At 34.0% G+C, this 23,451-nt stretch overlaps 2 protein-coding genes across 3 annotated transcripts in view; one reads left to right on the plus strand and one right to left on the minus strand.

Moving 5' to 3' along the window:
- Positions 1-6,801, plus strand: part of LOC117906857 (protein PARTING DANCERS homolog) — a 70,117-nt gene extending 63,316 nt beyond the window's left edge. Inside the window, exons 1-8 of one of the 2 annotated variants that reach the window (XM_034820100.1) lie at positions 2,916-3,089; positions 4,720-4,844; positions 4,922-5,010; positions 5,466-5,561; positions 5,637-5,731; positions 5,809-5,849; positions 5,948-6,031; positions 6,480-6,801. In XM_034820100.1, the coding sequence (XP_034675991.1) occupies positions 3,023-3,089; positions 4,720-4,844; positions 4,922-5,010; positions 5,466-5,561; positions 5,637-5,731; positions 5,809-5,849; positions 5,948-6,031; positions 6,480-6,629 (747 nt within the window). In that variant the 5' untranslated portion in view covers positions 2,916-3,022 and the 3' untranslated portion in view covers positions 6,630-6,801. Of the gene's footprint in view, positions 1-2,915; positions 3,090-4,719; positions 4,845-4,921; positions 5,011-5,465; positions 5,562-5,636; positions 5,732-5,808; positions 5,850-5,947; positions 6,032-6,479 lie in introns of those variants that run through there. The other variant, XM_034820101.1, reaches the window with a different exon arrangement.
- Positions 6,802-8,595: 1,794 nt separating this feature from the next.
- LOC117906853 (bifunctional aspartokinase/homoserine dehydrogenase 1, chloroplastic-like) lies at positions 8,596-22,131 on the minus strand. Its single transcript, XM_034820095.1, is given in 19 exon segments — positions 8,596-9,032; positions 9,035-9,188; positions 9,953-10,045; positions 10,137-10,220; positions 10,726-10,861; positions 11,024-11,169; positions 12,570-12,795; positions 14,842-14,924; positions 16,011-16,205; positions 16,438-16,536; positions 16,873-16,986; positions 17,075-17,162; positions 17,272-17,486; positions 17,576-17,628; positions 17,868-18,171; positions 18,269-18,357; positions 18,780-19,154; positions 19,267-19,337; positions 21,961-22,131. Coding segments are annotated over 19 exon segments (2,754 nt in total). The 5' UTR covers positions 22,101-22,131; the 3' UTR covers positions 8,596-8,943.
- Positions 22,132-23,451: the final 1,320 nt, after the last annotated feature.

Genomic DNA, 23,451 nt, shown 5'->3' on the forward strand with positions numbered 1-23,451 from the left:
AATAGATGGAATGTCGGGGACTGGATTTCATAAAAATTTTGGAAATCTTAGAATAAATTTCAAAAAAAAAAATTCCATATCAATGGAACAAAAATTAATTAAAACTCATAGAAATATTAGAAAAAATTCCAAGATAACAATACATATATTAAATTTGTTTAAGAAAAATAATATTTGTGTGATAAAATTGTGACTTTGAGCAATAACATGCAGTGCTTGAAAATGCATTTACTACTAAAATGATTATCTATCTAGTTTTGATGTATTTAAGAATGTATATATATGATTATTTTTTATTTTAAAATGTTTATAATCTTATTTAGAAGTTCATGTTTCTCTTGTATTTAACTACAAATACAAAAGATTTTAAAATAAAAGTTAAAAATTTTAAAAATTAAAAAATTAAAAAAAAAATTATTATAGATGATTGTCCTCAAACTCTAGTTAGTTTTTTTTATTAGTTGGGCTCTTGTTGAGACTGTTGGAACCCTTCCTATTTTGTACATCTTCCTCCTGTTTTGGGCCTTTTTGGCGGTGGGTGTATATGTATAGGTTATGTATACCTTAGTCACTTTTTTGGCGCCTCTTTTTAATATATCATTTTCTTTATCTATAAAAAAAATATATATTTCATTTTTTGCATGAATATAAAATTATTTGGTTTAGGACACAACCAAAGCATATATATATAACAACAAAGTTGGGCCCACAGAATTAGCCAAGACTTTCCTTGTTGAAGGGTAGGGATTCGAGGCCCTCAACTCTCACTTTAATTTTAAGCAATTTGAGATGCATTATGCTGATGTGGCAATGCATATTGATAAAATTGCCAAAATATTGGAAAAGAAACAGTCAAATCAGTCAAATATCAATACAATTGTGATAGATTCGTGAAAAACCCATCAGTTATCAACTAGACAAAATTCTTTCCATTACTTTGTTTTCACAACAACTGAAAATTCCATTACTTTGATTTCACAACAACCAAATTCACATTTCAGTGATATTTTCGCAATATTTCATGAAATTTTCATCCCTACATCTTAGTATAATCCTAGAAAAAAACAAAATCATACTTGGTCTTTGAAGGATCTAAGCCTTGTGAAAAAAGAAATGGTAGAAACCTGAGAAGGGTTATAAGCCACCAGAGTCAGCATTAGTGGTCCTAATCTGAGATAAGCATGGTGCCAATGACAAAATCTTATTAGCTCATATTAGCCAGTGTTATTGAAAATTTGAAAGCACCCTAGCCAAACCAAAGGCACAGATAAAGTGCCTTCCTTAACTGAGGCACCTTTCTTGGAAGCGAAATGCATTATGGATTACTTTATTCTCAGGGGACTCAGAGAATGAATATTTCTTTGGTCAATATACTCAAGAAAAACCAAGAGAAAAGGAATTCAAAAATGTTAACCAGCCCAATCTCACAAATACAAGTTAATTAGGCATTGAATCCTTATAAGAAGACCATCTACTAGCATGTCCTTTTTGTTCCCTGAGCCAACAGAAGCTGAGGACATCATTGAGAACAAACCACTAATCCTACACTGCTTGCCCTTTTCTTGAAGCCTTAGGTTAAATCCTCTATTTAATATCTTCACAAAGAAGGGGATCTTTACTCTTAAATGGGTCTTATGTCCACAGTAAAAACATGCTTTTTTCCCTAGCTGACAACATTAACTAATTCTTCTTTTTCAGAAAATCCCCTTCTTTTTCATAAAATCTCCTTCTCTTGTGTTCTTCCTTTTCTTCTCAACAATAAACTTTCCACCAAAGTAGTATACTTGAAGGAAATTTACATCATATGTGAATGCAGGTTATTCAAGAGAATTATCGAAATGCCATCCTTAATTGCTAGTAAATAATGTAGATGAAAGAAAACTTTTCTATTTGCCACTATCTTTTCTCTGTTTTTGGGTGTTGAGAAACCAGGGGACAGTTACATCCTAATAATTTCATGGTCTTCTGATTCACAACAAAACGGAGAACTAAAGTGAATTCAACAAAATATCTGAGTGAAATTGACTTCTATAGCTTTCTTCAAGCCAAACACAGAGAAGGAAAATTTTGTAAGGCCACAAATTTTCTTTCCACAATTTTCTTAGCGACCAAGCATCCAACTTAAACAAATAAAAAAAAATAAAAAAGAAGAAGAAAGAACTAGTAAATAAAAACAAACCAAAACCATCACCGTACCGATTGCGAAGCCGTCTTCAGTAAAGCTGTCGCCAATGGCAATATACAAAACCTAATATTTCCAAGGAAACAAAAATTAATATACTAGGCAAAATGATATGGTAATAAAAATAAACTCATTCCTTCATATGACAACTCCGTTTGGTTGCTATGAAAATGCATGAAAAAATAAAAATAAAATAAAATAAAATAAAAAGTGAATAACTTAATCCCTAAAGCACCGTTCGAGAACATGTACGAAAAAAGATTAAATGAGTAATTAATGTTTGGTAGGTCAGAAAATGGGGGGAAACTCACATGCCTCGGCCGCCGGAAAGTGCTTCTTGGGATGGATCTTTCCATTCGTCGAATCTGAGAAAGAAAATGAAATGAAAACGAAATCAAAACGAAATGAAAATCGAAAGCTTTAAATGGTAAAATCACTTTGAGAAAAGAGAAATGAGAGCATTACACCCAACCGTAACGGCGATCGAAGAGTAGACGTTTGGAAGAAGGCTTGGAAGGAGGTTTGGAGTTGGAGGAGGTGGAAATTGAGATTTCGGGCTCCATAGTCATCCCTTTGCTAGTACCAAGTACCAACGATAAAGCCACTTCAAAGGAGAAGAGTGTTTTTTTTTTTTCAATCCTTTTCAATATGGAAATTTATTTTTCCACGTGGCAAAATTAAGTGTCCAACATGGCAATAAGGGTATGGATGAAAACAAAAAACAGAAGAAGTGGGTCCTTTGGGAAATAAACAGAAATTTGGATCCCCATTTATTGCGATTATTCGAAATTTTGAATTCCATTTCATTTTCATTTCTCGTCTCATAATCTCATTGCGAAAATGGCGAATTTCAAAGCAAGTTGCAGAGATCCAACGGCTCAGAATCCTCCAAATGTCTCGAGCTCAGGTATCTTCCGTATTCTCTTTTCTGTTTGGTTACCGAGAAGCTGAAGGAAATTGAGCTACGAAAAGAATGGTTTCCAAGAGAAATAAGAAAACAGAAAAATCGCTCAAAAACTGAACCAAATAGTTGAAGTTCATTTTTCAGCAACCAAACGAAGGTTCCGGAGACATTCCTTTCGAAGGAAAACTGTGTTTCTTGATATGAAAGTTTAAAGATATTGAATTTCGATATTCTCTTTTCTCTTCGGTTGCCGAGGAAGTGAAGGAAATTGAAAGATGAAAAAGGAAATTCTGATATATATATATATATATCCTCTTAGAAACTGAATGGAATAGTTGAAGTTTATTTTCTCAGCAACCAAACGAAGGTTCCGTAAACATTCTTTTAGTGTAAAAAGTATTTTTTCATATGAGAGTACAAAGCTATTGAAACAAGGTTGAATTGACATAACTCTCCGACTTGATTTTCACTTTTTCCCGTTACGTGTGAAATTGCTGCATTATTACTGATCTGAAAGTGCTTGTTAATTTATTTAATTTCTCATCAGAAGTTTGGTTTCGATCATCTTTTTCCTACACATGATGTGATTGCTGATACAGAATGTTTTAGCATGCATTTACTTCTTCAATACATTCAACAGCATTTCATGTAATTTTATATAAAACCGAAAATTAGTCCCGGAATATATTCGGAGAACCAAAACTGAGGATCTCCATAGGGTAAATAGGACCATCAATTTGATATAAGCCCTGTTTGGATTGACTTTGAGAAGCCAAAAATTATTTTTTAAGCTCAACAAGAACTTCCGTATCTGTTAATTTTGAGTAAAGAACTTATGCCTTAAAAAGGAGCTTAATATGGTAGCAAAGAAAATGTTACTTTTATGCCAGTTTGGTTCATTTGTTCAAAGAGTTTATAGCTTAAGAAAGAGCTTAATATGGAAGCCAACAAAATGTTGCTTCTTGTAGAAGCTCGATTTTGGCTTATGCAAAAAGCTGTTTCATGTTTAATAAAATTTTAACAGTAATGATAAAAACTTTTAAGAATTGTGACTTTGGTTTCGACTTTAGCTTTGGCTTCCAACTAAAGCCAAAAACAAAAGGCTAACCAAATAAGACCATCAACTATATGTATCTATATGCTATGAGCACAAAGTGTATTCCTTAGGATCAAAAGCTTTTGCATGGACAGGAAGTTATTCATAGGACCTGTTTAATAAAATTTTAACAGTAATGATAAAAACTTTTAAGAATTGTGACTTTGGTTTCGACTTTAGCTTTGGCTTCCAACTAAAGCCAAAAACAAAAGGCTAACCAAATAAGACCATCAATTATATGTATCTATATGCTATGAGCACAAAGTGTATTCCTTAGGATCAAAAGCTTTTGCATGGACAGGAAGTTATTCATAGGACCTGCTTACTTGTAAATTACTGTTTTCTTTTTCATTATAAGATTAATCATTACAATGAAAAAGGATTGTTTAAGTAACAGGAACAGATATTGAGGGGTACAAATTAGCCTTTCAAATTGAAAGTTGAGCAGTTTGAGCTGACAATTGACAAAGCCTGTTGGGTGACTCTGTGATTTGTTATAATGGTTGAATGGGGGTAACATTGTTTGGTGTAATGCAGGAAGTGGTGGGGTTTGTATGATGAGGAACACATGGAGAGATGAACAGCACCCATCATTCATCAACTTCATCTCCTCCTTCCTCAAAGCAAATTCTTTCCGTCTTAACTGCGTCCCGATTGCCCCTGTAATTCTCTTCCTTTGCCTGTCTTCTATGTATTTAGTGGTTCTCTCACTGATTTTTTTGAGATTTTTCATTTGTAGGATTTCATTTTCAACTGTGGTGGTTTATCAGTGGCCTTTGTTTTTGTTACAAACTGGGATGGTAACAACTACTTGCCAACCTTTAGCAGGTGGCCTTGCTTTTCTCATCATTTGGGTGTCTTGTTTTCTCTGTTTGAATTAATGAGCCTTATAATTTGATAACAGTACACTAAGTATAACGATAACTCTTAGGCTATATTTGATTCTTGGAAAGTTTAAGGGGAAAGAAAACGGAGAAGAAAAATATCAAGAAAGAAAAAGGTGAAGAAAATTTGAACAAAAAATTATATTGTTGGCAAATACACCTTCTCCAAACTTTCCTCACCTTTATTTAAGGAAAATGGGGAGGGAAGTCTTTCAACATTTCCCTTTGTATTTTTTTCCTCATATTTTTCCATCACATCCAAATATGAAAAAAACCATTTTTATTAGCATTTATTTCGTTTTCTTTATATTCTTCAGAAACCAAATATAACCTTATATTTAATTTTTGGCAATCCATTTTTTTTAATATTGTGTATAACTATGAGCAATATTCATACAGGGTAAAGAAACTAAAGGAGCAATTTGCACATCTCTACATTGTCGTCACGCTTCCAACCAGGGAGCAAAATGATTCTTTTGTGCACTCTTACTTCAAGTGAGTCATCCAAAACTAGAATATGCATTTTCGCCCAGTCTCTGATTACTGTTTCGCTGTTGGTGATTGGTGAAGGCTTGGAATGGAGCTTGGAAGGCCTACATTTGTGCCAGTTCAAGACATAGAGATGGGCTTTGAGAAGATTGTGAAGATAGCTCATGCCCGTGGGGGTATAAGCCTCTTCTCTAAAGCTCATATCTCTTAACTCCTTTCAAGTAGTTCTTTAATTCAGTGCTGTATATTGCAGTATGTAAGAGGCAGGATGTGATATCCAAATTGAGGGCTGAGGTCAGTTGATTGAAGTTATTCTCTTGTTTTAATTGTCTCTGCTGTTGTCATTGTTATCCTTTTTTCTTACTTCAATCTACCCTTTCTTGTCTCTAAAGAGGAAGCGATCAGTGCAAGGAATGGACGTATTCCTAAGAGTAATCACTTCCATACCTGGAATTGACAACCATGATGCAAATTCGGTAATATTATTTAACACTACTGCAGACCTCTGTTTTTTTCTTCTTTTCTTTTTATCTTGATTGCATTCAATATGCAGCAGGTCAAGTTGTTTTTCCCTTACGGCAGGGGCTTGTCATGAATCATTCAATAAATATGAAAATGCATAATGTTTGTATCATTCATTAATTTCATAACCATTGGCTTCCCAACTACCATTGCAGTCACATAATCTCTGAATCTTGAAATTCATGAAAATAGAAAACCCATAATTATTTTGTGGTTCTCAGAAGTAACTTAGAGGTGATATTAAGAAAGCCGAAGCTCCCATGTTTTTGTATTTATATATATGATATCAATTTTCGCATTTTTAAGTTCGAAACTTAAGATTCACCAAAGTGTTCAGTCTTATATAGTATTTTCTAAGAACAAAACATGAGGTAAGAATTTTCAACTGTCTTCTCTGTTCAGCTTAATCAAGCCATTGGTTCGGTCGAAGCAATTGCCAAAGCATCAAAGGATTATATTTTGGAGAACACGGACCTTTCATCTGACAAGGCGGAGACGATTACAAGGTTTTTCAGAGATCCAAAGTTTTATCTCAGTCCAAAAATCAATTGATAGGAGAAAGAACAAGGCAGATGAGAATTCAAATGAGTAGTGACAGTCTTGAGAAGGTCTCTTCAGCTCAAATTGTAAGTTTGTTGAATCCCTCTCCCTTGAATACACCTACATTTCTCTTAGTAGTGATATGATACCAGTTACTTGAAATTCTATATGATGATTTCTCCAATAATTTCTTTCAATGGAAGGGGGGAGGAAGAAGCAGGCATAACACAGCTAGGTTCATAAATCAAGTATTAGGGTTAAGAACACCAAAAAGAAAGAAGATTTTCAGATCTCAAAATCTGCGTATTTTACTATGAACAAACACGCCTTCTGAGACGTCTTTGAATTTTTTCAGAAGATATTTTAGAAATAGTTTTTAAAATTAATTGTTCAACGTTCTCCAGGATGCTCTTAGTAATTTATTAGTGTTAGCAGCCTTAGGTGTTAAGAGAAAATGGCTCCAAGATGTCATCAAGAATTTGTTTAACCGAAATAATAAATCCATCCACCAAGAATTTCTTTGAAATTAAAAACAAAAAAAAACAAAAAAACAAAAACAAAAGAATACTACAATGAAACTAAAGGCGTGGAGATGATTCCCGTGAAAAACGTGTTTAACTTCCAACGGTTTTATTAATAATACTTATACTAACGTTTTTAACCTGTTATGTTTTTATTAATAATGCTTCTATTACAACACTTTTATTCATATTTAAAATGCATTTTTTTTAAAAATGCGAAATAATTACATCATCTAAAAATTATTCTTGTAAAAATGATTTTTAGAGTTCGTTTAATAATGATTCTACGAAACGTTAGATATTTCTAATATTTGAAAATTTTTATCTTTCGTTTAAAAAAGTTACACTTCTTGAAATAACTGTTAAATGCGCTTTTATTATTAATATCTATTATTATAAAAAATCATTTAGGATCTTTTTTTATTATTGTTTTTTTATAACAGTTTTCTTTTTTCCAAAACAAAATAAAAAAACAGTTTTATTCTTCTATTCTTAAAAATAGAAAATAAGAAATGTTTAATAACTATCTATTTAAAAAAAAAAACTAGAAAACATATATCACAACCAAAAAATTATATTTTCTGTTCTCTAGAATAAAAAACAATGTATTTTTAAAAAATATCTTTTAATTGTTTTATTTAGAGTTATTTAAAAAAAATAAGTATACAAAGATATATTATGATAAAAATAAAGTTTTAGACATAAAAATTATTTATAAAACATATCTAAAATTATTAAAAACAAGTTAAAAACATCTCAAGTTCCAAATAGGCTTTTATTTTACAAAATATCAAAAAATATTTTTTAAAAATTATTCTCAAAAACTATTTTTCAAAATTATTCTTTTTTTATATAATTATTTTATAAAATAATTATACAAGCATGTAAAATGATTACGAATAAAGTACTAGATATAAAAATTATTTTTAAAAATATTTAAAACAAATTAAAAACATTTTAGGTTCGCTTTTGTTTCTCAAAGCATCATAGAACAGTTTATAGAAATTGTTTAATTGTTTTCAAAAACTATTTTTTAGAATCATTTTCAAAAACTATTTTTTAGAATTGTTTTCAAAAACTGTTATCAAACATGACATTAATCTTTGGATATAAATTAAAAAAGATTTTTTATAACTTTAAAACCAGGCCTTGCACACCAGTTCTTTGAATAAGCATCTGGCTCAACGTTCTTCAATTCTTTAGGAACTGCTGGCCGATTTTGTAACGCGTCACATAACAAAAAATTATTATACAACACAAAATGACTTTATAAGGAAAAAACTAACAATGCTAATCGAAGAACTGCTTCATTTGACTAACTAATTTCAAAAAGAAAAACGTTTCGTAGGATCAAATATGGCTATAGAAGCAAGATATACACAGCCCTAGAGAAACACTTACCATTTGTTCATCAGTAGAGAAAAAATCAGAATCTATTTATAGTCAAAGAACCAATAGAAAAAGAAAGAGTTTCATCAAAACTCATTAATATATTTCTCGAAACAAAGGAAAAGGAAATAGAAAGATGAACAAGTTGCCACATTATTAGGTTCAATAATCCCTGAGATGAGTCTCTACACTACTTGTTATGCAGTTTAAAGGCACAAACTGCAATATACGACAGCTCAAATGCCAGTACCACAAGCTCAACCTAAAACAAAACTAATAATACTAATGAAAATAAAAGCAGAAAATGAAAATGCCACCTACCTACAGGCCCGAATCGAGAAAAAACCAGAGGAATGGAGCCTGGGGGTCAAAATCGAATGCTACAAGCTGGTTCATGGCCAGAGAAACTGATACAATTATGATGGGGCACCAAGGTAGGAGGCAAGGCGCAATACGTCGCTGAATATACCGCCGGCGGTTACTTGGGCGCCAGCACCAGGCCCCGGACTATAAGAGGCTGGTTCTTGTACCTTGCAGTTGTGAAAGCAATGATGTTATCAGACCCGGAAAGCTGGGCAAAGGGGTGGTCGTTCTTGTATTTTCGCAGCTCCACGAGCCCCTTTTTGTTAACCACATCCACCACCCCTACGTATCTCAGGACCTGTAGGTATCAGAATTGCATGAGCAAATGGTGGAAATGTAAATTCGAAGTTTCATATCATCATATGAGGTAAAAGCATCTCACTGTGTTGCTGAACTGACCCTATTAAGAAAAGGAACTGGCTATGTGCCTTGCAACCAAGTTCTTGAGAGAGTAGACCCTCCCTTGACAATTAACATAACGTTTTTTCTCACCTTGAGATCAGTGTTTGTTTTCGGTATTTGACAAATTTTGGACTGAAAATGGTTGTTTGAGAAATTATTTTGACAACATGGTCTTTTTTTTAAACAAATTTGAGATGTTTTTAGTGTTTTTCATAGAGTGTTCTCAAAAACAATTGGAAATATGGAGAGTAGACCAGGAAGTTTTTGCATTGTACGTAAGTGCTCAGAAAACCATTTTTCATATTTATATTCTCAAACAAAATTCATTTCCAAAAACAATTGAAAATTATTTAAAAACCATTCTTAAAAATGATTTTTGATGACTGCTTTCAAAAACATCAAATAAGACATAGGATACTTGAACTACTCTATATATGGTATTTTAACACATCGCCTCAAGCTACATGGCAGCCAATGGCATGATGATAGTAAAAAAAAAATCAAAATGAGGTTATTTATAAAATTGTAGAGTTGATCCTATACCAGCACTTGTGGTGGTGGCTCCCAGTTTTTGCAATTTACCCTTATCCAGGATACCAATCAAACATGCTTACTTTTTCAGACAGGTCTAATTAACAGTAGTGCCTTAGAGATACTTACTTCCCCTGCATCCTCAGCATCTTGTAGTTGCTTAGCCAAGTCTTCGTCGTATTGTGGCAACTGCTCCATAAATTCATCGGCTGATGCAGTAGCCTGCAGCAAGTCATCATAACCATGGTCAATATTGAATATGGATTTGTGTTTACCGCAGTTCTGTTCACGAAGACATAAACCTAGTTCTTACTCTTAATGGTTCTGGCACGAGACTTTGAACAGGAGTATCCGCAAGTTCCAGTTTTAGACCAGATTCTCTAGCAAGAATTATCACCTGCAAAATGGCAGCTGCTTCAGGAGCCCATGATATCTTTCTGTATTTATATCATAGTAAATCTAACAAAAATATAATTGCTGCCTTGATACAAGTGAGTGGCATCTATTGACAGTAAAGAGGGGGTTCCAAATAGATATCATGAAGCAATAATAGTGAGTAGATAGTTGCAGTGCCCAAAATCTTTCTGGATCTCATGCCATGTACTGACTGCATATCGAGTAGTGATCACTTCACCCAGCCACCTATTTTAATTGGATAAGAGTGACAGCCAACAAGTAACCACACAATTTTACCCCTATTTTTCAAAGAAGTTGAAAAATGGCCCCTCCCCTGTATATTGAGTAGGGAAATTTTTGTTGGAGATCCAACTGTCTGGAAATTTAAGAGGGAATTTACTGATCAAATGGCCCCTCCCCTGCATTAGGCAAGTTGTAGTGGCAAGGATGGAAACACAATGATGTCCCATGTCCATTTAATTAACCCAAATTTAAGCTTGTATTACCTTTCTGGCAACATCTGTTCCAGATAGATCATCCCTTGGATCTGGCTCGGTATAACCAGCCTGTTTGGCCTCCATCACCACCTCACTGAATCTTCGTGTGCCCTTAAAGTTGTTGAAGATATAGCTCAAAGTCCCACTGCCCACGAAGAGAAAGCCTTGCATTAAAAGACATATAGCACATATTTCTGAAGCAACAAGAATTTAGATGCTAGTAAAACAACTTGATCGCTAATTTTTTTTTTCCCCTAATAATTTTATTTGTTCATTTATTTTTGTTACTTGAAGGTGTTTGCCCAACCTGAAAATGCCTTCAATGCGCAATATTTTGTCTCCAGTTTCAAGGAGACCTCGTAAGGTGCTAATGATTGGGAGGCCGGCCCCGACAGTAGCTTCATAGAAGTAATGTGTATACGATTGCCTCTGAAGAGCCCTCAACTTCAAATACTGGATTTGACAGTGATCACGTCATATAAGCCCATACATACATTTGATAAAACTAAATTCAAGGGAGAAAAAGAAAGATATTTTCTCAACTATTGTTTACCTAGGATTGAGGAATATTTTGTTCTTAGTTAAAAAGAAAAATTAGGCATTTGTCACCCAAAGAAACAGAAATTCAACTCTGAATAAGAACTGAGCAGGAAAGCAGTTTATCATCACAAATTAAAATGGATTCCTTGCATAATAACGGGGTATTTGATGATGGATCCAGAAAAACATGACAAGCCAATTTTTTATTTTAGTGGCTTAGGAGTTAACAGCAATTTATTTTTAAGAACATCACTGTGTTTCTCCTCTCTCAGATATTTTAATGGCTTTAGGAATAGAATTTGATTGCTAGAGTTAACTACATTGGATGGGAAAACTTAATGTGTGTCAACTAGTTTTTAAGGCTTCTAAAAGTCTTTTCTATAGCATTCCTGCCCTTTCTGAGTCATTTCAAACCTTTGTGCACTCCCTTCTAAAAGGTTCAATATCCACTAGGGCCTTGGCCCTCCCAGAAGCACCCTTTTATTTAAGTCCCAACTCATCCACCATCCTATACCTTGTGACCATGCCAAATGCTCTACTTTAATTTGTTCCAATTCAATAATGATCATTCTCCTTAATTACCGGGTATAAAATGACTGGATCTCACAGAAATAGCTGAAAATGCAAATTAGAAAAGGCCATCCTTTTCTGTGCAAAAAACAACACATCATGTTGCATGTTTGATTTGAGTCACCCGTGTGTACAAACGTGTTAAAGGAGTGTCACACCCAACATGATATCAAACATAGGCGTTGCTCCTCTTTCGAAATGTACATGCTGAAGCCGACTCATTGGAACTCTCTTTCCAGGGTAAGAGGCGGAATACAGATTTAGACAAGTGCTTTATTGGTGTTTAATTGACTCATCTGGTTCAAACAAACACAATTATTCCAGGATTTGAGCATTCCTAGGGAGGAGATCTGGGGCGGAGTTTTATTATCAAGCCTCCCCCTAGACCGTGGTTAAAAAATTCAAAAATGCATTGGACAAGTTAAAAAGTAAAATAACAGAATAGAGTAAAAGCAGACAGGTTGACCAAGTTTTTCATAGATTCAAGACCTAAATAATTTTATGAGCTAACTTGACCAGCCAGGGGATACATCACTGGTTCACCAATGTGATCTTCTGCTCCAATTTGAGACTACAATCACTACCTAATGTGTATGCCATGAGTAACTTAATTTTCAAGTTGAAGCAAAAAACTAACAAGCAAATCAAGTAAACCAAAAATTCAGATTTTAATCAGAAAACATTTATGCATGAAAGGAACAAACAAATTTTTTTAGAGTAAATCATAACCAGATAGATGATACCTGATCAAGTGGACCGGAATTTGCTTTTTTGTTTGGGGTGATTACATGAATCCCTTTTCGCAACCATTCATGGTAATGGCTAGCAACATTAGAGTCTGCTGTACAATCCACCAATGCAGTATTTGGGATAAAATGGTTCCCATGCACATGGTTAACGAATTTATGCATGTCACCCACTTCTCCTTTCTCCTTTATAAGTTCTCTCCATCTTGATAAGTCAATTCCCCTACAACCATGGATGAAATTTTTGAGAGAATTCTTGGAAGATTATTAGATGGAAGAAATATAAATTGTCTCATTCATCAACTTAAAAGTCACCACAAATGTGACAAGCAAGCGAAAAAAGTATCAGAAAGACAGAAGACAAAGATGATGGAACAATTTTTCATTAATAGAATAATAAAAAAGAGGAAGAGTACCAGGATTTGTACTCTTCAGCACATAAAACTAAGAGAAAAGACCATTTGATATTAGGAAGCATAGCAACAGGGATGCATTTGAAGCATTTAACAGTCAGGTTTTTAATAATGCAAGGATCTACTAAACTAACAAAGTGATCGTCGCAACATGGAACAAGAAATTTGCATAAGAAAGGAACCAACAAACAAGAAATATATTTTCCTCCTTATGTGCACATCACACTGGAAAAGATAACTAAGGGTTCCAATATCACCAAAATTGAGGTAAATCCTACCACAATGGTTAAATAGGGTGAGAAAATGCAAAGTCCAAGACCTAAGGAGTTAATAGAATCCTGTAAGGCTTAAACTGCACAAAAATTCCAATCCTGTTTTCTAGCTATGAAATAAGAATCCCCTGCAAAGGGATTGTTGATAGGATACAACTTCCTGTTTAATCTGTGGTTTGTGGAAATTCCCTCAATGTTTTATTTCATAATTCCATAGAGTGTTCATTTGTATTTGATGCTCAGTGTTTTTGGCTCTGTATGCAATTTGAGTTTACTTTTTGCCTTATTACAATAATCAATTTCCTTTCAAAAAAATGAAAAAAGAAAAGCACGTCAGAAACCATAAAGAGATTACAATTTGGAATACCATAGATGGCACATTTTTTCAGACTGGAAGAAGATTAAGATAATGCAGTTTTGCAAGTTTCTAACTAGCATTGTAAGGTGTTGAAGGTGAAAATGAAGAAATGTTCAGTAGGCATAGATAGACTTGAAATGGCCGCTCAAAAGAAAAACTTATCAAGGAGATCATGAAATTTTCTAGTAGAATCAAATAAGAGGGACGATAGCTCAGAAGGGTCATGCAGATTGGAGGAAGCAGAGGGCAGGGTGCATTCTGGTTGGCAGGTGCTTTGTCTGGTTAAGTGGGATTACCTCTGATATGCAGCACTCTTCCATCCCGAATATATAACTAAATCAACTAGGGATCCTATGATGAAGCAGTTTTATAAGTTCATGAAAATAATTGTTCACACTTCCCTTCATCCCCAAGTCTTATCACTCTCCAACATATAATATGATGGAAAGAGATCTGAAAAATATCAGATAAAATTTTAGGAAGTTACACAAAAAGCCCACAAAGCAATGATATCTTGACACTAGGTTTAAGTATGCAAAACCAACTACATGGATTGGTACTTCGTATAACCACATTCATGTTCAGAATATAAGCCTTCTCTTGTCGTCCATTAACTGACTTCATAGTCCAAAGATCAAGCCATCGCAACTCCATCAACAATATCCAGGTTGTAGAGGTAAAACTCACATCCTTGGGTTGGTTTTAGACCCCTAAAAAGTTTGCTCCAATGGTAGAAAATAAGAAAAGATGCTCATATTCCTTGGACATTCACTATTCTATTTTAAGAATGAATAATAGTTCTATACATTTTAACTAATCTCTGGTGGACATGCACCAAGGAAATTTCCCAAGGGCCAAGCATTATGAGATAGATCATAGAAATATTTTATGTCTGAAATCGTTTCTCTTGCCCATTCAAAAACCTCAATTTTTTCTCACAAAGTGCACAATGAATACTGTAGGAACATTACTGAACAACTTTTTATTCCTTTTTTAAGGTTGTGATATGTTTGTGCATACCATCATAGACAAAGGGCACAGAGATGCAGGTTTCAATATGTAAATTAACCGATATACACTTGATGTCAGTGGTATAAAAAAAAATAGCAGAGTTCTTTTTTTCTTTTTGTTCGTCTGATGGTTAATAGGAAATGTGGTTATGTTCCCCCCTCACCAAGAAAAGCAATATGGATTCCAGTACATAAAGATGAAAAGCAATAACTTACGAATCACTCAAAAGCATTGTCCTTGAGCCTGTAATTCCCATCACACGCAAATCAATGTTAAAGTCTTCCTTAAGGACAGCTGCCTGCCAAAACAATGTCCATAATATGTTCAAGTTCAGAAAAATGAGAACTGGCTAACTTACAAACTGAACCATTTCAAACTCAGTAATAATGTTTATCCAAAAGTTGCTAAGCTATAACAAAGGAAACAATATTCAAAGAGGTAACTTACTAGCAAGTGTCTTGCCTGTACTGCCATATTCAGCAGTACAGAAAATGGGTATTCAAGGAGTCAGGACCCCCAGTCTGAACCCTAGCCAGCATGTGTCTCATGTTTGTCATATGTATGTGATTAAATAAAAAATACGATCTCTAATTTTGACACATGTCCACATAACAAATGCCTAGCCATACCCATATCTGACATGTTGGACATTGTGACAACAGCCCTTGGGGCTGTGATGATGCTTCCTATGTTGAGAATTATCAGAGCAGCTACAAAAACAGTCTCATTGTTAAAAAGGCTTGAAATCCTGTGTTTGGATGTTTTCTGAATCATGTTATGCTTAAGAAAAGGGTCCAGAATTAAATGAAGCAAAGATTACAAGTTGTTATTGCACTTCTAATTTTGTTAATGGTGCTGCCAGAGTTTCTTTCCAAGCCTAAAATACTCTTCAACAAGGAGACCCTCCATCCCCTTTGCTGTCTACTCTTGTAGATGATCTTACATTCACCTTAAGGCCAAGAGCATTGGCCTAGGTATAACATCTACATCCCAATCTCCAGTTCACTGACTATAGCATATTCTTTTTGAGGCCTTTTTCAGGGTAGCAACATTTTAACCACCAAAGGCTTTTTTGTTATAGGTACTTTTAACTACCAAAGTCCTAGGACCTCATGCTTGAAAAGATCAAAATAAGCGTCAAGCTCCTAAAAGAACAATAAGTTCCCCAGTGGTAGAACCACACTTTTAGAATAACCATATAAATAAGGTCCTTAATAGAATAATTAATCTTCTAATAATTTAGTAGTAACAGTCAAGGGTACCAAAACAACGATCTTTCAAATAATTAAAACTAATTGAACTGTTTCATATCCAAACTTGAAAATTATCCCTCAAGTGCTAATGGTTGCGTTAACTACAGTAGAAATGAAGAGATAGAAAGCACCTGATCCCTGAGCTGGTCAAGTAATGTGCCACCGATCAATCCAGGTCCAATAATGCCCATTGCTATTGTGGTTCTTGAGAGATAAAACCTTGAGTGGACAGCTTTTAGGGCCCTTATACAATCTTCTCGCTTGACAACTACAGTTATATTATACTCAGAGCAACCTTGAGCTATGGCACGGATGTTAATATTAGCCTGCATGACAATAACAATTTAAAAACTCATCACAGGAAAAATGAAAACATAAAACAATAACATTCAATTGCACAAAAAGAGTTTTTAGAAATAGGTATCCACACTGGAGTACATAGACCACAAGTAGGTACAAATTCCAAAGATGATAACTGTACTAATAAAAAATAGGGTATAACATGATAATTTAGCAAACTATCACTCTAGTTTAAAAGAATATATTAATTCAACTTACTTTAGCCAGTGCACTGAAAAGACTGGCACTGACTCCAGGTGTACTCGCCATTCTCTGGCCAACCGTGGCCAAGATGCTACAGTTTGGTACCACCGCAACCTGAGAAGTGAGAAGAGCTTGTTAATCAAGAATGTAACAAAAGAAATAGACAAATGCCTCGTAAAATTAAACTTAACTGGGCCCATTGAAAAGTATGGCTCGTGGAAATTTGATTTTTTTTTTAAATAATCAACAAGCAGACAGACCCACTATAACAAGTGTAACCTTGCTATCACTTTATGAGATACCAAGTAACAAAATGCACTCACAATGACCCATAAGCATGATACATCATAACTAAATCATAATATTGAATCAGTTAATCATGTGCAGAAGTTTACTCATATAAAAGAAGAACTTATCAAAAATATATGTATATCTATAAAAGAAGAGCACCTGAGAAAGACGACCAGCATCCAAAGCCTGACGGAATCTAGATTGTAAAGCTTCAGCAACAGCTTCTACTTCCTTCTCGGGAACAGCAAAACACACAGAATGCTCACTACTAGCCTACACAAGACCCAATCACTAAGCATCTGAGATTTACTAAATCAGACTACCATTAAACTGAAATCAAATGATGAAACCAGATGATGACCTGTGATATCATAATAACATTAGCTCCCACATCTTTCACAGCAGAAAAAATGGCACTAGCTGTACCAGGAACACCAGCCATTCCAGTTCTGGAGGGGCAGAGAGAGAGAAGAGGTTTCAAAGGTGGAATATGAATAGGTTATAACACATTTACAATTTCAAGAAGATACAGCAACAACACAGTAATACAGGGCTCACCCTTCAACATTTATGAGTGCCACATTGTCAATTGTTGCAAACCCTTTCACAGGAGACTCCAAACGCTGGTTACCTTCATTTTCATCAACAGAAGGCCGACAAATCATTGTTCCAGGTGCAGAGAGATTGAAAATATTCCTTATTACAATTGGAATGCCATATTGCATCACTGGAATGATGGTGCGGGGATGCAGCACATTTGCTCCAAAATATGACTGCACATCCGGGTAAAATTTATGTCAAAAATGCAAAACTAGCAAGTTTCAGAAACTCTGAGATGTAGTAGAGAAGCAATCAAGTTCACCATTTCCCAGGCCTCTTGGTAAGACAGTTGATTCAGTATCACGGCCTCAGCAACTGCATGAGAAATGTTATTTAGCATTGTGATCAAACCCAGGTTGATGTTGAATAGAAAATTCACAATGGTACCCTCCATTATCATAAAAAAAATCCACAAGCAAACTATAAAGAAGATGTGGATTGCCCATAAACAGTTACGAGGATCAACACAGTTCTCAACTACAAGTTCAAAGATGAAGCTATTCTCATATGTGACCTAAAATGGACTAAGCAAACATTTTAGTACCAGTTCAAACCTTTTCTGGGGTCTGCACTGTACACACCATCAACATCTGTCCAAATTGTGACCTGACGAGCCCTGAATAAAGCGCCCATTATAGCTGCAGAGAAATCACTTCCATCTCTCTTTAAAGTTGTAGGAATATTTTGAGGTGTACTAGCTATGAAACCAGTAGCAACGATTGTCTTAGATGGGTTTTGGAAGAACCATTTCTCAAGTCTCATTTCAGATTCTACAAAATCAGGATCAACTTGATTAGCACTAGTAGGGTTTACAATAAGGACATCCCTTGTATCCATCCATTTGCAATCAATGCCTTTCTGCATCAAAAGAATGGAAAACTAGCAATTTCAGAAAACTTGAGATGGTTAAAAATATCAAATATTCTTTAAATAAAGAGGAAAACAACCACTAGACCTTTCTGACAACAGATGATAACATCTGGGCAGACCATAGCTCTCCATGTCCTACGATAATATCTGAAAAGAGCTCTGATGCATGACCAGCTGCAATTCATTACACACATAAGTCAAGATAGTAACCCCTACTTTAGAAGCATTGAAACTTCAAAATGATAAGAAAACAAAAATCTTGTATTAGTAGAAGTGAAAATAAAATTCAAATAAACCTCTAAGGATTCCTTTCAAAATCAATATCAGCTACAAGATGGAGCAAAGGCAATATTATTGTAGCTGCTTTGCCAAAATCATGAATCAGTATGCCTTTATGAAAATCCATCCATAGTATATTCTCACAAAAACTGAAGGTATATTTCATAATTTAACCTAAGAAAAGTAACAGAATTAAACTTAGAAGACCAACTATTCATTAACAAAGAATATAAATTAAGTACCAAACGGTTAAATTGTCAGGATCCTCTGCATGTGTGTGCATGTCTGAGAGAGAGAGAGAGCTATGGCTATAATACCTATATATATTGCCCGAAGCATCTCTTTGATTTCATTGATGTCATGGTGCAACCGTGATAAGAAACTAGCAAGATCATCCCCATCAAGCAGATCAAGTGCTGTTAATCTGTGCTTTTCTAAAACAGCATCCACTGCAGATATATAGGAGTCATCTCGTGATTGTGCTTTGTAGATGAGGTCATACATCATATCTGTCACCTTTGACATTGCAGACACAACCACTAACTTCCTTTCCGAATCATCTTTAACAATTATCTCTGCAACATTCTTGATCCTTTCAGAGGTTCCCACACAGGTGCCACCAAACTTATGGACAGACCAATTGTCACCTTTGGGAAGCTGAACTTTTTCCATGGACTTGTCCAATGAAACATCTGTGGGTGAATGGACAGGAAGGTAACAGAACTCAATCATATAGTTATCATTTATAAGATTGTAATCATGAATTTCAAAACATCAGGTACATATAGAGAGAAGGGAACAAACCCATAACTGAAGCAGAGATGAGTGGCATATTTGATGACTTTCTTCTCCCCCACTGACAAACATAACCCATTCTGAAACAGAAAATGTTAACATAAACCCTAATAGGAAACCAAAAATTGAATTACAATCAAAGAGGATAATTCAGACTCTTCAGAGGGATATTAGCCCAACTCTGTTACAACATGCAACGGTCATCAACATAAGAATGCACACACAAAGAAAAGAAGTATACAAAAAGTAAGCTAAAGCTAAAACAAGAAGGTACAGGAAACAAATAACTAGGCAGTTCAACACAAATTACCACCAAAATATTTGTGACAGAGTGATTACAGCCCATATCATTTGAATGGCTTTGAAGCACACAGTGCACTTTGATGCCTACCTCCAAATGCACGTGCAATATGCCTATATGCATACAAAAAGAAGTTTGGACTAAATGCAATATTTCAGTTACTATTCTTGTATATTATGGAACACCTAACATACCCATGAGTTGACTTCTTAATCTTGTCAATCATTTAGTTTTTCTAGACTTCCCAACGAACTGGTCAATCTCTTCTAAAAGCACATCTACCGAGTTAACAAATTGATCTTCCATTACAACTGTATATTAACATTTTGTAATCCATTTTATTTTATAACAATATAGTGAGGGCAAAGTGACTAATTGCTTTAATGCAAGACCTTGATCAATTGCATGACCAAAACAGGATCACATGGCAAAATTACATTTTTGTTATGTAATCTTTCCGATACAATCGAAGACCATATGGGTTCCTAATCCCAATCATCATGAAGATGGCTATAAAAATCCTACTTCAAATTAATCATTGTTGCACACAGCTCAACCTAAGAGCAACCATATGAAGGACACTGAAATTCTGAAAAGTATGTTTAAGATGAAAATTCTTAGGTCAGAGTTCTACAATTGACAGTTCCCAATATTAAGAAGTTCAACTCTAATGGGGGAATTTATGGAATGGACCTCTTCTTCTAGCCAATCCAACTATTAAACTCACTAGAATATTCAAAACAGAGCTTAGTCATCAACTTCCATTTCCAAGCAAAAAATGCAAACTCTTCAGAAATCAAGAAAGTGCAGGCAAAAAATCCCTCCACACGACCAAAGCAATTTGACAATCCAAAATTTTGTTCATTTCTTTCCTTTTCACTTTTGGTCCTTCTCCTCCATTTTCTCAGCAACCAAACAAAATCCTGAGCTTTTCAGGCCACTGAAAAAAAGCAGGAAAAGAAAGCCTCCTCACCAACCTCAATACAACCATCTGAAATAACATAACAAGCAAGAAAATTTTCATTTTCTTCCCACCACTGCACAGGAACCAAACAAAAACCCAAACTGTTTAGCCACCAAGAAAATGCATGAAAAGTAAACCTTCACATCCCAACCTTGCACAAAAATTCAGAACAACATAGCAAATAAGAGAATAACTAAGGGCCTATTTGGGAGCTGTTTTTGAGAACAATTTTCTATTCTCCATAACAAAAAAGATAGAAAACGCATTTGGCAATCAAAAACTATTTTCTGTTTTCTATTCTTAAGAATAAAAAATTGAGTGTTTTTAGAAAACATCTTTTAATTGTTTTCACTTGTTTTGTGAGAACTATTTAAGAAATAATTATATAAACATGTAAAATGATTAAAAATAAAACACTAGATATAAAAATTATTTTTAAAATACATTTAAAAATATTAAAAATAGATTAAAAACATTTTAGGTTTTTAAACAAACATCTGTTCTACAAAATTAGAGAATAGTTTTCAAAAACTGTTCTCAAAAATTATTTTTCAGAATTGTTTTCGAAAACAGCTACCGGACTTAATTTTCTTTCCATTTTTTTTCCACCACTTTATCATGGTCCAAACAAAACCCAAGCAATTCAGCCACCAATAAATGTAGGAAAACAATGCCTCCATACTCAAGCGCGATAAACCCTTTTGAAACAAGAAACTTCATTTTTTTCTGTCAGTTTTCCACTACTTTCCTGTGAACCAAACAGAACCAAGCTATTCTGCCGCCAGTAAAATGCGGGAACCACCCGACCCCAACACAACCGTTTGACACAAGCAAAAAAAGGGAAAAGAAAAAACTCATTCTCTCCTCATTTCTTTTCCTACCACTTTCTCGGGAACCAAAAGTGAAAACAGAGAACCTAGAAAACGAAAGTAGAAACAAAGTACAAAAAAGAAACAATACACCAAACAAGAAATTCGTTCATTTCTTCCCTCTTCCCTCCCTTCCATCCCAGAAAAAAAAAAACCACAAAACAACACTCCCCAACTCAATTCTATTTCCTCTCCTCAATTTTCTCAGCAACCAAACAAAACACCAAGCTGTTCGGCCACCGAGCAAGTGCAGGAAAAAAAAGCCTTCACATCCCACGCCAACATAACCGTTCGAAACAACAACAAAGACATTTCCTTTCCTTCTCTCTTCCACCACTTTTTCGGGCACCAAACAGAACCCCAAGCTAATACGCCACCAATAACAAGCAGAAAAAATAAAATGAAACGAAAACAAAACGCCGCCGCCTCCACACACAATCCCAACAAACCACTAGATTAGACACACCTAAAACAAAAACGATCTCTTTTTCCAGCACTTTCTCTGAAACAAACAGAATCAAAAACCTAGAAAAGCAAGTGCAAGAAACAAAATTGAAGAGAAAACTCACTTGCAGATCGGTAATTGGTTGAGAGAAGAGAAAGGCCCGCATCGAGAATTGAAGATCTTATTCGAATTGGAATCGGGAGAGAGTGCATTTTGCGAAGAGAGCTTACAGAGGGAAGAGGAGATTGAAGAAGAGAGCGCCATGGCTGAAGAAAGAGCGAGTAGAGACACAGAGAGCGTGGCGGCTTGGGGGTGATAAATGGTAATTAGGTAGGCAGGAGGGGATCAAGTGCAAGTCGAATTTTTTTCTTGACCAATTAGAAACGGACAACTGGCTAAACAAAGGTATTATCTATGGGCAGTTGGCATGGTTTGGCTGTCACCATTCACAGGGGAAAATTGAAGGGTCAGAGATGCTGTGTACTACTACTATAGACACCAGTCATTTTAATAATTTGGATTTTTTTTAAATATTTTTTACAAAATAAAATAAAAAATGAGTAGATTCCTTTTAATTTAAAAAATAAAAATATAATTATTCTAAAATAAACATTAATTCATACATCCATCATTCATCACATATTATATAGGCCAAGCCATGCCCAATGCCTTTTCGAATCAAGCACCCATCCCATGAAATTAATCCTATATTTTATATAAAATAAATAAATCTTAAAAATAAAAAATTAAATAATATAGAATTGGTCAAATAAATAAATTCTTTAATTATATTTAAAATGAGTATATTTAATTATAAACTTTCACATCAAATGAAATTCATATTCAAATTCAATTTCTAATTCATTAAAGTATGATTTAATAATAGCAATTTTATAATTTGAGTGATAGGTGATTTCAAAGAGAAGTCATGGTTGAAGGTAGACATTATTTTAGCACATATTAATCACTAACCCCCTTTTTAAATATTTCCTTTACAAATTAATAAATATTTTACCAAAATATACAATCTCGACATTGAAATGTGGGTTGGATTTTCTCTTTTATTTAAGTAATTTATTGATGATATTATTTTTATTCTATTTCTAAAATGTGTTTGGTAGTGAAACATATTTAGCATTTCTAATACTTTAATTATAAAAAAATTTAAGTGTTAAAAATGTTAGAAACGTTTTCTAAAATTACTGTCAAACAAGCTCTTAGTAAAAAATTATATGTGAAAGTATTTTTACTTGAAATGTTTTTTCAAAAAATGATTTTAAAATAATTACCTATGAAGCGTTACTCTAAAAAAACATTAAAAGTAATTTTTAAACACTATAAGTGATTTTTCAAATTTTAAAAGATGTGTCCTAAATTTTTTCAAACATGTGATATTATTTCAAAAACATTTTTTATGATAAAAACACTTCTTAAAATTACTATTAAATCGACTTGAAATATTTTTTTAAAAAGTGTTTTTAAGATAATTACTTTCTTAAAGAGCATTTAATAGTAATTTTATGAAGTGTTTTTAGCATTTCTAGTATTTAAAAAATAAAAATTTTTAAGTGTTAAAAAGACTAAATATTTTTCAAAATCACTATCAAACACACTT

This window comes from Vitis riparia, chromosome 18 (assembly GCF_004353265.1).
Source record: "Vitis riparia cultivar Riparia Gloire de Montpellier isolate 1030 chromosome 18, EGFV_Vit.rip_1.0, whole genome shotgun sequence".
Classification (NCBI taxonomy): domain Eukaryota; kingdom Viridiplantae; phylum Streptophyta; class Magnoliopsida; order Vitales; family Vitaceae; genus Vitis; species Vitis riparia.